This window comes from Perna viridis, chromosome 6 (assembly GCF_037379345.1).
Source record: "Perna viridis isolate PV_CMFRI_1.1 ecotype Kerala chromosome 6, ASM3737934v1, whole genome shotgun sequence".
In the NCBI taxonomy this organism is placed as follows: domain Eukaryota; kingdom Metazoa; phylum Mollusca; class Bivalvia; order Mytilida; family Mytilidae; genus Perna; species Perna viridis.
In genome coordinates this window covers 418,665-435,859 of record NC_142450.1, presented here as the reverse complement: position 1 = coordinate 435,859, position 17,195 = coordinate 418,665, and the positions used below count along the sequence as shown (strand labels likewise).

The window sequence follows — 17,195 nt, the reverse complement described above, 5'->3', positions numbered from 1 at the left end:
GAGTCACTCTTTACGGTAATATGAAAACCAAACAAGGAAACCAAAAGATTTGAAGCATCTATTAAAATATTGTCCAAAGATCTAAGTTTACTATTAGTCAGCCTACCAATGAACTTTTTTCTTCTTCTTCTTTGGTGAAAGACTATAACACTTATTCAAATGTTCAACACTTGTTGTCTTATTAGAGTACTGCCCAACGACAGCCACAAATAACTCTGGCTCAGAAAGAGTCCTTCTATGGCCATATATATTGATATAATCTGGTTCCCCATAAACAGAACATTTATCAACACTTTGGATTGTTGTACATTCACATGAAGACTTTCCATCACTAGGGCAATTATGATTATTCCCATTTTGGGTATCATCCTGATGTCCGACTAATGCTATTACTCTCATTTCTCACAGAATTATTACTTCAGTGGTTTAGAATCACTGAGACGAATCTAATCCTTTTCAACAAACTAATTTTCCATTTTGCAAAAGACAATAAAAAAAACAAAAATATCCCTCTACTAAGGACTTTAATAGCAATCCCAAGCACAGTTACATAAGGAAAAAAACACAATATAAACCATAGCTAATGAGAGCTCAGTTTGTATTGTATAAAACTTAATGTTCCCAAATAAATCCTTATTATCTCTGCCTTGATAATTACTGGGAAGGTGACACCTTGATAATGTTCACACTAATTAATTCCCAGACATGAAAATTATGTGATCATGAATTAATCCTTGAAAATATGACGTTACTTCATGAGGGTAGATAAAGAGACACCTACCTATATCTGTGTACATAGGTTTGGAAGTTTGGGTTGTAAAGACAGAAATATGTTGATAAATTTAAGTTTTGGAGATTAAAATATCTAGAATTGTATCCTTTGAAAACACTTAATACTAAATGTTTTCTCAAGATAACTATAATTAAACCACAAGTCCCTCCAAGTTTTTGTCATTTACTAACAGAATACTCCTGATTTTAGCATTCACTCACAAAAAGGGAGAAAAGTCTTATTTTAGCATCCACTCACATAATAAAGGGAAAAGCTGCTTTTCAAGATTAGAACTTATAAATACACATCTTTTTCCAATAAAGTACAAATTGTCTACAGTACAAGTACCTGATTTCCATTGATTTGGTCATTAGATTGATCCAACGTTGATTCATCTCTTCAAGTCTTTTCTGTAATCGCTGAGCATCTGCAGCAACCATGGTTCTTGTCAGCTGATTACCGGCCGTGTTCAATGAATCATAAGTTCCTTTGTTAGCATCAACTTCAGCTTGAAGGTCCTATAATGAAAAGAAAGACTCATAATGCTTCATGGCTAACAGACCCTGTTTATTACACTGACTGATCTGGATTTAAACTCCAAACTAACATGTCATCACTCTATCTCTTAATAATATATTGCTTGCTTTATAGAGAAGAAGTGACAAGCAGAAAATCATCAGTGTGACTAAGGCAGGGATCAAACCTTTTATCTCCAACACTTGTAGCAAGCAGACTACTGAAACTTATGTTAAGTCATTTTGTCATATTATTGTATTTCAGGGCTGGGGCGGATCCAGTCATTTTGAAAAAATGGTTCCAGCCAGGGTTCCTCAGAAAAAGGGGGTGCTAGGACATTGTTTACCATTTTTGGCAATTTTACACATGAAAATGAGAAATTTTCCAATAAAAAGGAGGGGTGCCAGCCCCCCTCCCCCTGGATCCGCCACAGCCACTGGTTCTTTAATTATCATCCAGAAACCTATGAATGTGACACAAGGATGGACAAATGGTGAACAAGTCAATGAACACGAGGGCTAATGTATATTCCAACTCATAGAGCTCAGGAAAATAACTTAAAAATAGAACAGAATCATTTTTTTATCAGTATAGAATGATGTTTTCTTACCAGTATTCATTATTTCCTTTAATTTTACCACTCATGACTTTATATTGACTTAAAGAATTTGAGATGTCAATTCTCACACATTGAGTCAATAATATATCTGATAAATTCCCCAGAACAAAATTATGGAATTTAATTAATAGTCCAGCTATCAATTATCACTACAAAATCTTATCCTCCACATTCTTTATGAGAGATAATTACATTGTTACCCATTTGTACCATTTAATTGGAATTTTATCAACTCATAAATAACTGGTCAATTCTGGCTATATATGGATCTCTGAGGTAAGGGAGGCAGGTTATTTTTCAAGCATTAGAGAAAATCAACTATGTATCCCTTTATAAAAATGTCTAAATTTGCATGTTAATGACAGATTTGTTTGACATTAGAGTGACATTAATCACTACTTATTTATGCATTAGTGTCCATTTTCTCACTACATGTACATGACCTTCTGTAATTAATGTGTCAACTACATGTATAATTACCTCTAAATAACATGTAATATGAGGCACTAGGCATACAGGGTGTTGACATCCAGTCAGTACCACTAGGGTTGTCCGAGAAACATAACCTTTATACAGTCATATTCCCCCTAATTCTGATAGCATATCAATCCATTACATTACTTCATTACATTACTTCAAAGACCAGACTTTTTAAAACAAAGGGCAAACCTTTCATATCTTAGTTATAACCTAGAGCAATAAATCTTGTACTTTTGTTAAAATACTACAGTTTTATCACTATTAATCAATGGTTGCTGAACACACAGCCCACCCATGTTGTAATCTGCAATTAGATGCATTCAATTAAAAAGTTCAAAAGTTCAAGCTATTTCAAATAAAGAGTTATTTTTTTTTAAGAAAATGAAAACATTAAACATAACAATATGTCTACCATAATTATCTATACATGTACTTCAATCTTATGGTAAGTTTATAAATAGATGTACACTGGTTTCAAACTATGACCTTTACCTTTGACCTTAAGTGTTTTTACAAATAATTCAAGATGACATATAAGCCTCTGAATTCTTTTCTATCATATCGATACAGACAAACACAGGCAAAAAAGGTTCACATGAAATTAATGTGAATTTTGAGTAACAGGTAATTCACAAGACTTTAACATGATTTGCATGTGAAGGTTTGAACTCCGCTTTCCACTAACATGAAGTTCATGCCACATGTAAATAGTCAGAAATTTTATTTGCTCAACTCAATGAAAAAAAAAAACAAGCACTTAACCACCATCCATGATCCATACCAAAGATACAATTGTCACCTTATTCTTTTAACAAAAGTACTCACTAGGTATAGATCACAATATGTTTCAAGTCACAGATAATATGTAGCCTCTGTTGAAATGATCAATCAAGATCCTACATCTGTACACAACATTGTGATTAACAACAAAGAAAGCACCCCCACCTATTAACCAGATATAAAACATATGCTCTAATGATTATCTGCTGATGCCAAAACAAACTGCATTCTAACAATTTCTCATTGCATGAAATAAAAACAAATTATACATTGTATGGCTCATTTCAGAAATATCTTACAGCCAGGGTGGACAGAGCTTTTTCTATAGCTGGTAGAATGAACCGTTCTATATACCTTGATTTATTATAATTATTATGTTGTGATATCCAGTAATTTTGGACATTAATCTACGATTTAATTTACTTCTATTGGATGTTTTGATTGTATGTTTATAAGTTCTTGAATTCCTAACATATATTACTGTAATATCATTATAGACCTCAACAACAAGTATTGTAGTGCTTCAACCTTTAGCACTTTTAACAATTTTCTAAAGGGAAACTTTAAACAATGAAAATCTAAAACCCCCTTTCTAAATATTTAAACCTCAATATTTACAGAAAGTACCAGGTGTATTACTGAACTCCAAGCCATATAGAACAAGACTTAGAAATGTACCAGTAAATTGAATCAATTCAATAATTCCATTGATAGTCAGACATAAGTAGGATCGAAGAGCTGAATCATCTCAATGGAGACTTGATGATTTCAGCTAAAACAGAAAGTTACCTAAAGCCATGACATTTCTATATGTTCAAATATTTACTGTAAAAATATTTTCACTAATATGATGAAGTAAAAGAGTAGTAAGAAAACCCCAAACATTATGACTGCTCTCATTCAGAGATGGTAAGATTTTACAACTCAGATGCTATACAAGTTATTCTTATAAAATTCAAAAGTTTCACAGTAATTTTCAGGTGGTTTTCATAAAAAGGATTGCTTCACTTGAACTTCACATGAACTCAGTCACAAAACTGATTTACTCAGTCACAAAACTGATTTACTCAATGCAGATGAAACTCATGTGAAAATCAAGTATAAACTATAATATTTTTCCTGTGTATTCAAACTGTTAAGGGTTTCTCCACACTTCTATTAAACACTGACTGACACAGATATACAGACTGATAAATAACTGTCAAACAATGACTGACACAGACATACAGACAGATGAATAACTGTCAAACATGGACTGACACAGACATACAGACTGATAAATAACTGTCAAACACTGACTGACATAGATATACAGACTGATAAATAACTGTCAAACACTGACTTACGCAGACATACAGACAGATGAATAACTGTCAAACACTGACTGACACTGAACTACAGGCTGATAAATAACTGTCAAACACTGAATGACACTGAACTACAGACTGATAAATAACTGTCAAACACTGACTGACACAGACATACAGACAGATGAATAATTGACTGATTGATTGTTGGGGATTAACGTCCGAGCAGCTATATTTCAGGTGATGAACATGAAATGGATGATAAAATGCACATAAATGATGATGAAATGAAAAAAAAAAGATGGGACACAAGGATAAAAGGGTCAACACATTTTGATTGCCACTCCTAAAAGAGGGATGGGTAGGGTTGGGCAATTTAGCCTCCTATGGTGGAGTGCAAAGGTTCCCACTCCCATTGAATACCACAGCAGGGTTTTTTAACGTGTGAGGAACGTAGCATCTTTCCAAACACGGTGCACCACTGGTTTGCAGTCAGGTTTTCCGTATTCAGATGACAAACACTGACTGACACTGACATATGAATAACTGACAAACACTAACAGATGAATAACTGACATACACATACAGGCAGATGACAGAGGTCATTACAGGGGGTGAGAAGATTACAAAACAATACTCCTTTTTACAAGTTTCATCACCCCCTTTATGTTTCTGAATATGTATAATTTATTTTATCAACATAAATTTTGGCCCTTACTCTAAGTGGAACTTAATCATACAACACAAACAGCTCTGTATATATCAACAAAAGGATGCAATAAATCCTGCAACTGCAATTAAATAAAAATTCCTTATATGGTCAGAACCTTTCAAAGAAGATGTAATTTACAAATTCTAGTTTCAGTGTAAAACAAAAGAACCGTTGATGAGGCACAGTATCACAGCCAAGAACAGCTGAACTAGGTAATCACACAAAATCTACATCCATTAAAGAAAATTGGATTAATTGAAGGCACATATTAATATTTAGTTCATGGTCATGTTAATAAATTACATATATATATATATAAATAATGTATTTAAGATTGATGGTGAATTTGATATAAGCCATCAATTTCATTCTAAATGAAGGTACAACATGTAGTAATGAAGTTAATAATGTGGTTTATTTGTACAAGGTAGGCGGTTGAAGGCTATAGTAAAGCTCAAATAGGAATAGGGGGTTGAAGGCTATAGTAAAGCTCAAATAGGAAGAGTTTTTTTTCCAGACCAAATGCAAAATCAACTGATTTTTATTTTACATAAGAGTATCTTGGCATGGAGTAAATAGAGTAGGCATTACCTAAAAGTAAGCACAGCGTTTCTTTTTGACGAGTAATAGGTTTAATTGTAAATAAAACAGAACATGCATCAGCAGAGATCCTTAAATATTCTTATATATTAGAAATAAAATTTATCATTAAAATGAATAAATTAATTATTCATGTGTGTTTTGAACCATAAATGCATTTATTCTTTAAAATAAAATTCTGGCATTTTCTTATTGCTGAGTCTGGGACAAAAGTAAAAGGGAAGACATTGATTACATTGTGAGGTTCTCATTCAGTAAAGATTATATGTACTTCCAATCCTCTTTGATATATTTTCAGACGTCGTTGAAGTTTTCGAAATAATTATCAGGGACATTTCTTGTTATTTTGCATTCTCTTTGCGTCATGTTACTTCCTGATAACTTTCCATTATTCTGTACCTAATTGTAGCCTTAGGTTTCAAATAAAGGTTGATTGATTTGTCAAAAAAAAACAACTCAATATCTTAAGTCTTTAGAAAAAACTGTGTAAAACTGAAATTTTGGTATAGCCTGTAAAACTGAAAGTTGGAAAATATCAGCAAACCAGAAAAAAATGTTAACTTGATCTGTAACTCATCAAGGTAGACTCAAATACAGTACCAAGAAAAAAGTGCAGAAAACTTAAATTTCGGTAAATTCAAAGGCCACAACTCAGACAAAATTCGGTGAATTTAAAGTCCCCTTCGGCAAAAGCTGGTAGGGGACTAATAAAGATGAGTCTGATGTTCAAAAGAAAAGAAATAAATGTTTGTTTATGGTTAAATTTGGTCAGCAGTAAATATCAACACCTATCAGTAACCATGGACAACCACTGAGTATTTTCTATTCATATTAGTTTTTCATTCTCCTGGAAAATGGGAAGAAATGAAATAGGACCAATTTTACTGTTCAATATGATACCTTACTATAGAGACAAGCAATGTTAACAATTGACTTACCTTCTCAAAGTAATTAAGTAGGTTTCGGAGGTTCAAAGATAAAACCAACATTTGAGGACAATATTCCACCGAAATTTTCTTCGCACCGGCCAGAATTATTTGGAGATGTACAATTTTTCAATGAAATAATCCAACAATATGATAAAAGTTCTTTATACCATGTTTTGTAATTTTCAATCAACATTCCAAACTCATGTCAATTTCTCACCAAAAACATTTGGAAAAAGATTGTTGTTTTTGTTGAGAACTTGAACAGTTCATCACTTTAATCCAAAGGTACACACATGAAATACCTACTGGATGAATCCAATTAGCCTTGTTTTGACAGTTGTAAAAAAATCATAGACCATTTCATTGAGAAAATGTACATTACTATCATAATAGTAAAAGTGGATTGTACCATGCAATAACAGAAGGGGAGATTAGGTTGTGGATCCTCAAAATGCTTTAATATCAAAGTAAATTTCAGTGTTTGGCTTTTTATCAAAACTTAACATCAAAATAAAATTCCTATTCTTTAGAATTTTATAGAACACAGAGTTATATGTAAAAACTCAATCTTTATAGCTTTGATTAAGAAAGGAAAGTGTAAAAATTAACTGATGATAAAATTTGCAATTGTAGTAACTGTTTTAAATTGCATTGTGCCTGTAATTAAGTTTAGTCATGATGAAAAGAGCAGAAAATATTTATGGATAAATCAATAATGATGTGATTGATGTGACAATGGCATGATTGTCATAAAAATATCTTCATATAGAACCAGTCAACTGCAGTCCACTTCATATTTCAGAAACTTTTCTTTTAACTTGCTATTGCAGTGTTCAGCTGTGTATCATATCTTATCTTCAAGGAGTTCATTGGACTACCAGAGCATTAACATGTTCAAAATGTATTTCAATTCAGTTAAGTAGCTACTAAAGTTGAATAAATTTTGTCCAAATAATCCGTTCCACCATCCCTTAAATTATCTATCTTACTTGAAGTTTTAATTGAACCTAATTGGGGAGAAAACTGAGAAACTTACATTAAACATTGAAGGCCAATGGTTAGAATAATTTGTTTGTCTGGCAAACATAGAAAAGGCCGAATATTAAAATTGTTGGTACGGCCAACTCTTATATAGCAGAAACATAGATATTGGTATAGGTGGTTGTTCCTTGGAAATAAAAATAATAAATACGTGAACAATTTTAAGTGAACTAAATACAAATAAAACTAAATAAAACAGAATTATAAGCCCAAACGGTTGGCCTTCGTCTGGGACAAAAAGTACTGGATATAGAAGACCAACATTAAAGAGAAAAGATGTAATAAATGTTTTCTGAGGGACAAAATGCTGTGATGGAGTATTTAGAATCACAATACTGACAACAATTCCAGATATTCTGACTTTCCAATGCAAACACAGCTGTCAAGATCCCATAATTTCATGCAAATTACTGTCTTCAGAATGTTTGTCAGGATGGATATTTGCCTTTGATCTTAATAATGATATTTAATAACACTGATGACCCAAACATGAACTTGGCCCGTGATAAACTAAATCTTGCAGGCAAGGTTGGCTTCACATTTAATTCACAATCTGCTATCTTGGAGGTGTAAACTCCATCAAGGATTCAATTACATGAATGAGATTGGTTATTTCATATCGAATAGAGTGACTATACTGGAAAGCTTTAGGGTAAGGCAAGTTTACATAGCCCAGACACCAAAGAAGACCAAACCCAAAATAATTACACAATACAGAATGCATAAAAATCAGAGATCAACTTCAATCAGGCCTGTTTCAAGATTTTCATGATATTCATTGTGTGTGTTCTATTTAGTGGCAATTTGAAATTTCATTGAATATCAAAAGAGAGAGAAAGAAAACATGACAAGAAGACTAACATATAACAATTGAAAGAAAAAAAAACCCAAAGGAAACATAAAATGGAACACACAACACATATTCTGGAAGGACTGCATTGTTACTCAAGTACAATACTGGAAGGACTGCATTGCTACCCAAGTGCGATACTGGAAGGACTGCATTGTTACCCAAGTGTAATACTGGAAGGACTGCATTGTTACTCAAGTGTGATACTGGAAGGACTGCATTGTTACCCAAGTGTAATACTGGAGGGACTGCATTGTTACTCAAGTGTAATACTGGAAGGACTGCATTGTTACCCAAGTGTAATACTGGAAGGACTGCATTGTTACTCAAGTGTGATACTGGATGCATTGTTACCCAAGTGTAATACTGGAAGGACTGTATTGTTACTCAAGTGTAATACTGGAAAGACTGTATTGTTACTCAAGTGTAATACTGGAGGGACTGCATTGTTACCCAAGTGTAATACTGGAAGGACTGCATTGTTACCCAAGTGTAATAAGATTAATATTCAACTCCACAAAGGATTGACCAAGTTACATGTACTAAACGGTACTCCACAAAGGATTGACCAGGTAACATGTACTTGACAGTACTCCACAAAGGATGGACCAGATTACATGTACTAGATGGTACTCCACAAAGGATGGATCAGGTTACATGTACAAGACGGTACTCCACAAAGGATGGATCAGGTTACATGTACAAGACGGTACTCCACAAAGGATGGATCAGGTTACATGTACTAGATGGTACTCCACAAAGGATGGACTTTTTGTAGATTAGGGTGATTTTCGTCATTTATGAATATTTTCACCGTTTATTTTGAGGTGTTTACAGCTTACTTTATGGTATGGGTACCCATAACTGAAATAGTAATCAAGGGAACCAAGGTTATAGTGGTAATCTAAGAATGTAATCCAGGGACCATGTAGTGACCTGTAGAAGTTATTATAAGTTGTTTGTTACTTGGCTTCAGTTGGATGACTGTCTCATTGGCAATCACACCACAACAATTTTTATCAGTACATTTTTTAAAATAAACAAAATTTTTACAAGTTAAGTATAAGACCAGAAAACCTTCAGAAGTGCTGACCAAATAGATTGAGATGGGATGGTTGATAAATATTTCCCTGCAAATAGGACAAGTGGAAAATCATCAATAACACCCTTCATTTCAAATATTGCATAATTCAGTGTAAAATCTGTTTAATATTTATCATCAATAATAATCATTAATAGCTGTTTACACAGGGGAATCTGAAGATATTACAGAAGACAATTAAGTTATCAAAATGTACCATCTGCCTTCCAAGAGAACCAAAGGACTCAATGAATTCAATGGGAAAACCAACAATTGTTCATACTTATCTAAAAGCAATGCAAATACAACTATCCTCTCTGACAGAAAATCTTCTTCAAAGATTCAGACCTCTAATATTCTCAGTATACCTACATGTCTGACTGAGGGACAGACCTCTAATATACTCAGTACACCTACATGTCTGACTGAGGGACAGACCTCTAATATACTCAGTACACCTACATGTCTGATTGAGGGACAGACCTTAATATACTCAGTACACCTACATGTCTGACTGAGGGACAGACCTCTAATATACTCAGTACACCTACATGTCTGATTGAGGGACAGACCTTAATATACTCAGTATACTTACATGTCTGATTGAGGGACAGACCTCTAATATACCCAGTACACCTACATGTCTGATTGAGGGACAGACCTTAATATACTCAGTACATCTACATGTCTGACTGAGGGACAGACCTCTAATATACTCAGTCCACCTACATGTCTGACTGAGGGACAGACCTCTAATATACCCAGTACACCTACATGTCTGATTGAGGGACAGACCTCTAATATACCCAGTACACCTACATGTCTGACTGAGGGACAGACCTTAATATACCCAGTACACCTACATGTCTGATTGAGGGACAGACCTTTAATATACTCAGTATACTTACATGTCTGACTGAGGTACAGACCTCTAATATACTCAGTCCACCTACATGTCTGATTGAGGGACAGACCTTAATATACTCAGTATACTTACATGTCTGACTGAGGGACAGACCTCTAATATACTCAGTACGCCTATATGTCTGACTGAGGGATAGACCTCTAATATACTCAGTACACCTACATGTCTGATTGAGGGACAGACCTCTAATATACTCAGTATACTTACATGTCTGACTGAGGGACAGACCTCTAATATACTCAGTCCACCTACATGTCTGACTGAGGGACAGACCTCTAATATACTCAGTCCACCTACATGTCTGATTGAGGGACAGACCTCTAATATACTCAGTCCACCTACATGTCTGATTGAGGGACAGACCTCTAATATACTCATTACACCTACATGTCTGACTGAGGTACAGACCTCTAATATACTCATTACACCTACATGTCTGACTGAGGAATAGACCTCTTATATATTCTGCATACCTAAAAATCCCCTCCTCCCAAATTTATACAAAATTTTACAATGTAACATTTCAACAATTACCACTTACTGATAATGTACAATATACATCTCAGGTACCACTAAAATGGTCTATAAATACTTAAGAGTAACCAGGTAAAATGCACATTCAACTATATACTGTGAGCTTACTACATACTTGAGATTCTTTTCAGTAATATGACAAAGAGTACTTATAGACATACAAACAGTTATATCAAAAACAACACACACAACACAACTTTGTTACCTGGGCTATAAAGAAACACCATCTGCATGATATTTAGGAAGAATCATACTTGCTCATTCATAATAGTTTACTATGATCTGAATTTCTAATGGTAATGTACTTAAAACTTTATATTTTATGATACCAATGCAAATTTTCATGCAATTCCATCTCATTTTTCAAGCACCTTCTATCCAAGCATTGGATTCTATTATAAAGCAAACATTTGATAAAAGTTGATTAATTCATTATGGAAAACAGCAAATATAATGTCTCAGCTTTCTCTCACACAACTCTGCTGTTTGATGAGTACAAAAGCAATAATTAGTCAATGTATTGCATTCTTCAAAAGACTACAACAAATGCACTGATAGTATTTAAAAAGACAATAGTAAGTCACAAGAAAAAAAAAGAGTTAATTATCGTTTGGTTAGGTATGACAATTTTGCAATGCTTCATTAGAGAAATTTGTATCTTTCAAATAACAGACAATTTTCACCAAACCCTTGATATGTTTGTGTCTACTGTTCTCAGTAAAAACATTATGCAGCTTTAAATTTTCTGAAGCAGCAATCTTTCATGTTAAAGTATTTGACACCTATCATATAAAACAACCTGGCCTTGGCAATGTTTTCTTCTCTAATTGACTTGGCCAAAGATCAGTTTCCTGTAGTTTAACCTGATTACCAGGGATACTATATGTAGGTTTGACCTGATTACCAGGGATACTATATGTACGTTTGACCTGATTACCAGGGATACTATATGTAAGTTTAACCTGATTACCAGGGATACTATATGTACGTTTGACCTGATTACCAGGGATACTATATATAAGTTTAACCTGATTACCAGGGATACTATATGTACGTTTGATCTGTATGTCTACACTGTTTCCATACTGTCAGGAAAAACTGGCTGATTTATATACAATAAGGAAAAAGTGTTAATTTGACAGATTTAAAGAACCTATTTTATTAGGTAAACTTGATGCTTTAAATGGAAGTCAATAAGTCTACATAGAAGTAATCTAATGGTTTAACAATAAAAGTGACAAAAAGACAATATTTGGAAGTGAACTAGTAAACGGTAACCATCCAGATTTATTTAATAAAATCCAGAACATTAGTCCCCCTTTCCTATGTTTTACTGTTAAAACATGTTTGTGGAAGGTCCTGGACTTTTCAAATCAATGGTGCACTTACGGAAAATCAAAAAGGGTAGAAGGTCAAGGTCATAGGCAAATGAAGTTTAAAAGGTTGTAAGTCAGCAGTTTCAGTGGCAGTTTAGGGCCCAAGACCTGACATACACATGTCTGAACCCACTGAAGCATGAACATCCAAACACTAAACCTGCAGCAACTGCATGTAATTTATACATGTGAAAAGTGAGCAAGCATTACCTAAACTTCATTTGACTGTCTGTATTAACTTCATTTAACTGATTTGACTGTGTGTATTTACTTGTAAACAATCTTCATTTAACTGATTTGACTGCGTGTATTTACTTGTAAACAATCTTCATTTAACTGATTTGACTATGTGTATTTACTTGTAAACAATCTTCATTTAACTGATTTGACTGCGTGTATTTACTTGTAAACAATCTTCATTTAACTGATTTGACTATGTGTATTAACTTGTAAACAATCTTCATTTAACTGATTTGACTATGTGTATTAACTTATTCTCTCTCAGTTTTATTACTGCTAGGACATTGATTGGATAAATCGTTATCTTTATATTTTCCTATTGCAAGTTCTCCCTTCAAAATAATTGGATCCTACAACAAAAAATGCCTAGTAATGTTGCTATTTATTGTAAATCCTAACTGTAGCAATTAATTATTTTTCCCAAATAAACATCAGTTAGAGAAAGATTACATTATCTGTTATTGGCAGGTTTCAGACCAAATATGATGATCTTTCTTGGGGATATTTCAATCTTTATCATTATTAACTATTATCAAATCTTCTTCCTATATTTTCTTGTAACTGATGATTTGTCTGAGCAAAGAAGTTAAATTCTACCAAAAGATAACAAATATTCAACCTCAAATGTATGATCTACAATCTCTGTGGATTCAAATGATAACTTTAAATGACATTTTTTACCAAAAAAAACCCCAAAAATATCAGGAAGTCAGATTAATTATGGTGATTAGAACATCCAATACAAATCTTGGCCCATGTATAGGTTTTAAACCATTTAGCATCATCTTTGGACTAAAGTTTACAGACAACTGAAATCTAGCATTATGTAATCCTAATTGACAGCTGTCTGCCTAAAAAAAATCACAGCGATAAAGTAAGACACATTGAAAGTGGTATCAGAGTTAAAGTCAAAATGTCATAACCAAGCCTTCGCAGATGCCACAATAATCTGATTAATAATCATGCCTTCACAGATGCCACAGTAATTTGGACTAATTATCATGCCTTTGCAGATGCCATGATAATCTGGGCTAATAACCATGCCTTTGCAGATCCCAGGATAATCTGGACTAATTATCATGCCTCTACAAATTCCAAGATAATGTTAACAAATAACCATGCCTTCACAGACTCCAAGATAATATGGACTAATAGCCATGCCTTCACAGATGCCACAATAATCTCGACTAATAACCAATCCTTCAAAGATGCAACAATAATCTGGACTAAAAATGTTACAGCTAATTACAACCATAAGTGTAATTAAATAGTTTTAATAATCCTTATTCATTCTTATGTAGTATAAAAACATGGAATAATTAAGAGCACAAAAAAAAAAAAACAAAAAAAAAACATGAAAGTACAATTAATTTCAAATGCACAGTAAATTTCCTGTCTAAATCGTACATTTACAGAACACCAAACGGGTACCCTATCACACGGAACAATCTTACATCTGCAGAACAGCGAACGGGTAACCTATCACACGGAACAATCTTACATCTGCAGAACAGCAAACAGGTAACCTATCACACGGAACAATCTTACATCTGCAGAACAGCAAACGGATAACCTATCACACGAAACAATCTTACATCTGCAGAACAGCGAACGGGTAACCTATCACACGGAACAATCTTACATCTGCAGAACAGCAAACGGGTAACCTATCACACGGAACAATCTTACATCTGCAGAACAGCAAACGGGTAACCTATCACACGGAACAATCTTACATCTGCAAAACAGCAAACAGGTAACCTATCACACGGAACAATCTTACATCTGTAGAACAGCGAACGGGTAACCTATCACATGGAACAATCTTACGTCTGCAGAACAGCAAACGGGTAACCTTGTATACTAAACAAATACTCAATGTCTTTACAATGACTTTATATTAATTTTTATACATGTACAATGGAATCTACCATGTACAGTCTGATAATTCAAGAATGCTGTCTGATAGAATTATAATAGGTCAATAAAATGTTTAATCAGTGACCTGTCATATTCACTCCAAAATTTGGAAGGATTCAAACAGTTCCATTGTAACTTTACATATAAAAAAATAAAGCTGCTTAATTGACAAAAAAAAAACATGTAATTTGCAAAAATAACGCCTGATGAAATCAATATCCAATCAATTTCAAATCTACAGTGTAATACCACAGTGAATAATAGTGATGAACATGCTAGTTATTAAATTTTCAGAACAGGAAATTGTCGGACGAACAGCGGAAGCAATCCAAGGCCTGGAAATGGAGAATGCAATTAGGTCTGACTGCTTGAGTGCTTTGGTGCTGATGGAAACATTTTTTGACATTGACAGTATTTCTGATTATTTTTCCACATCAAGAATCAATGTCATTGACATTGAAGTGACATTAGAATCAGGTTTTAGAAAATAACTCAAAAACTGACATTCTGTGACATATATACATGTACTAAAAAGCTGACATCCTGTGGTTTTATACCCAAAACTTACATGTTGTGGTAATTATAATACCCAAAAACTGACATATTCTGGTACCCGTATAATGAGAATGGATGTCAAAAACAACTCCATCAGGATGAAAAATTTTAGCTCAAGGCCACCCATAGGTTTTCAATGAACAACATGGAAACCTTCACACCACTGGACAGGATGAAGCTGGCCCCCAAAAAAGATTATACATAGGTACAGTGATATAGTTGCCCCTACATACATCAGCAATATAAAAGTATTATACACAGGTACAGTGAAGTATATTGGTATATACTCTGGAAACAAACAAATATTATACATGGGTACAGTGAAGTATATTGGTATATACTCCAGCAACATAAAAGTAATATACACAGATACAGTGAAGTATATTGGTACATACTCCAGGAACATAAAAGTAAACTGAAAGTGAAAACAAATCAATACTTACAGAGGCCAAAAATTCCTGACTTGTGACCGGCACAAAAAATGTGGTGGGATTAAATTACTTTGGCATGATCACAACCCCCTTACAAATGTGGCCAAAAAATACTACACAATCAAACATACCTAAAAATCAAAAGGTCCCTTGTTAAAACAGAAACATAGAAACTGATTATTCATTACACAAAGGCATAAAGGACTACTAGCAGTTAACTGACATACCAGCTCCAGACCAGTTTAAACCTACAAAAAGTTATGTCCTCATCGTATATAAAATCAATTCCGAATCTTCCCATTCGGGATTAAGATCCATGGTACATCACAAGTCATTCAATAAAGACAAAAACTGAGTCATGACCAAACCTGCTTTACTGTAGTATTCTTTACAATAACAATATTCCCATAAGGAGAAATGTGAACAAAACGAATGATTCCTATATACCATCAACTTTGTTCTAACTGTAAAACAAGTGATGTAAGTTGTTCGTTTAGAAATTAACACTAACAAATTCACACATACAGAAAACTCTAAAATGACAGGAATACAGAAAAAATTTGCTTTATGAGTGATTATCATAACACAGTCTTCAGTAAGAAATATGAAAATTTACTCCCTTATAATTCAATATACTACATAAACTTTTTTAAACACTAGCTTTTCCTAATAGTATTGTGATACAAGATTTCCCTTTTAATTAATGGAATCTACACACCTGAAAATAGACCCGTCTCCTTGGTTTATTAATCCTTGGTGATAGCGATAATGATCTAGGTGAATGTTTTGGTGACATTAGTCTACGACTGTTTTTAGGCGAAATATAATACTGACTTCCGCAAGGATACCTCTCATCCATTTTCCATTAGAAATTGAACACAATCCTAAAAATTAATGTGCTATCATGTATTTGCATACTTGCACTTTACTATATAACACTAGTATGATATTTTTAAATGAATCAGTTTCCAATTCCCAATTGTTCTTAGAAAGAACGTCTAGCATACCAGCGACAGAAAACAATTGTTTACATTTCTGCTTTGTAATGTGTGTGCTCCATTTGACAGATTCCAATAATTTTATATCCTACGGCATTCATCACAATTGAAACTGAATTATCAACAAGATAGCATAGAAACTACCAATGCATGTTTCCTTAAGTACTTAAACTCCATCGACTTTCAATAAATCCAATAAAATACAAAAAATCTTCACTTTCACCCAAGGAACATATCACCCTGATTAATCATTCAATGACCAACAAATGCTATGTATCCACTACCGACAGCCTTCCAATACAATGCCCCTTTTTCACATGGGTACATTTATAACAGCCAATGTGACAAGTTTTCCTAATGTGTACATTTATTTAGGATTGTTTCATGATCATCACACAGAGAAAGCCATAGATGCTCAATTATAACAAACGATTATTATGGAAGCTTAAATGTACATTTCAAGGAAAAAATGTAAAAAAAAAAAAAAATAAAATAAAAAAACAATTCAGTGACTTCTTTGTATGAAATA

The 17,195-nt window shown here is 33.5% G+C and overlaps 1 protein-coding gene across 11 annotated transcripts in view; it reads right to left on the bottom strand.

The window, feature by feature from the left end:
- LOC148613135 (dystrophin-like) overlaps positions 1-17,195 on the bottom strand; it is a 236,455-nt gene that overhangs the window by 50,212 nt on the left and 169,048 nt on the right. For all 11 annotated transcript variants that reach the window (XM_088586300.1, XM_088586311.1, XM_088586302.1 and 8 more), the window contains one exon: positions 1,121-1,290. In XM_088586300.1, coding sequence (XP_088442426.1) covers positions 1,121-1,290 — 170 coding nt within the window. The remainder of the gene's footprint in view (positions 1-1,120; positions 1,291-17,195) is intronic.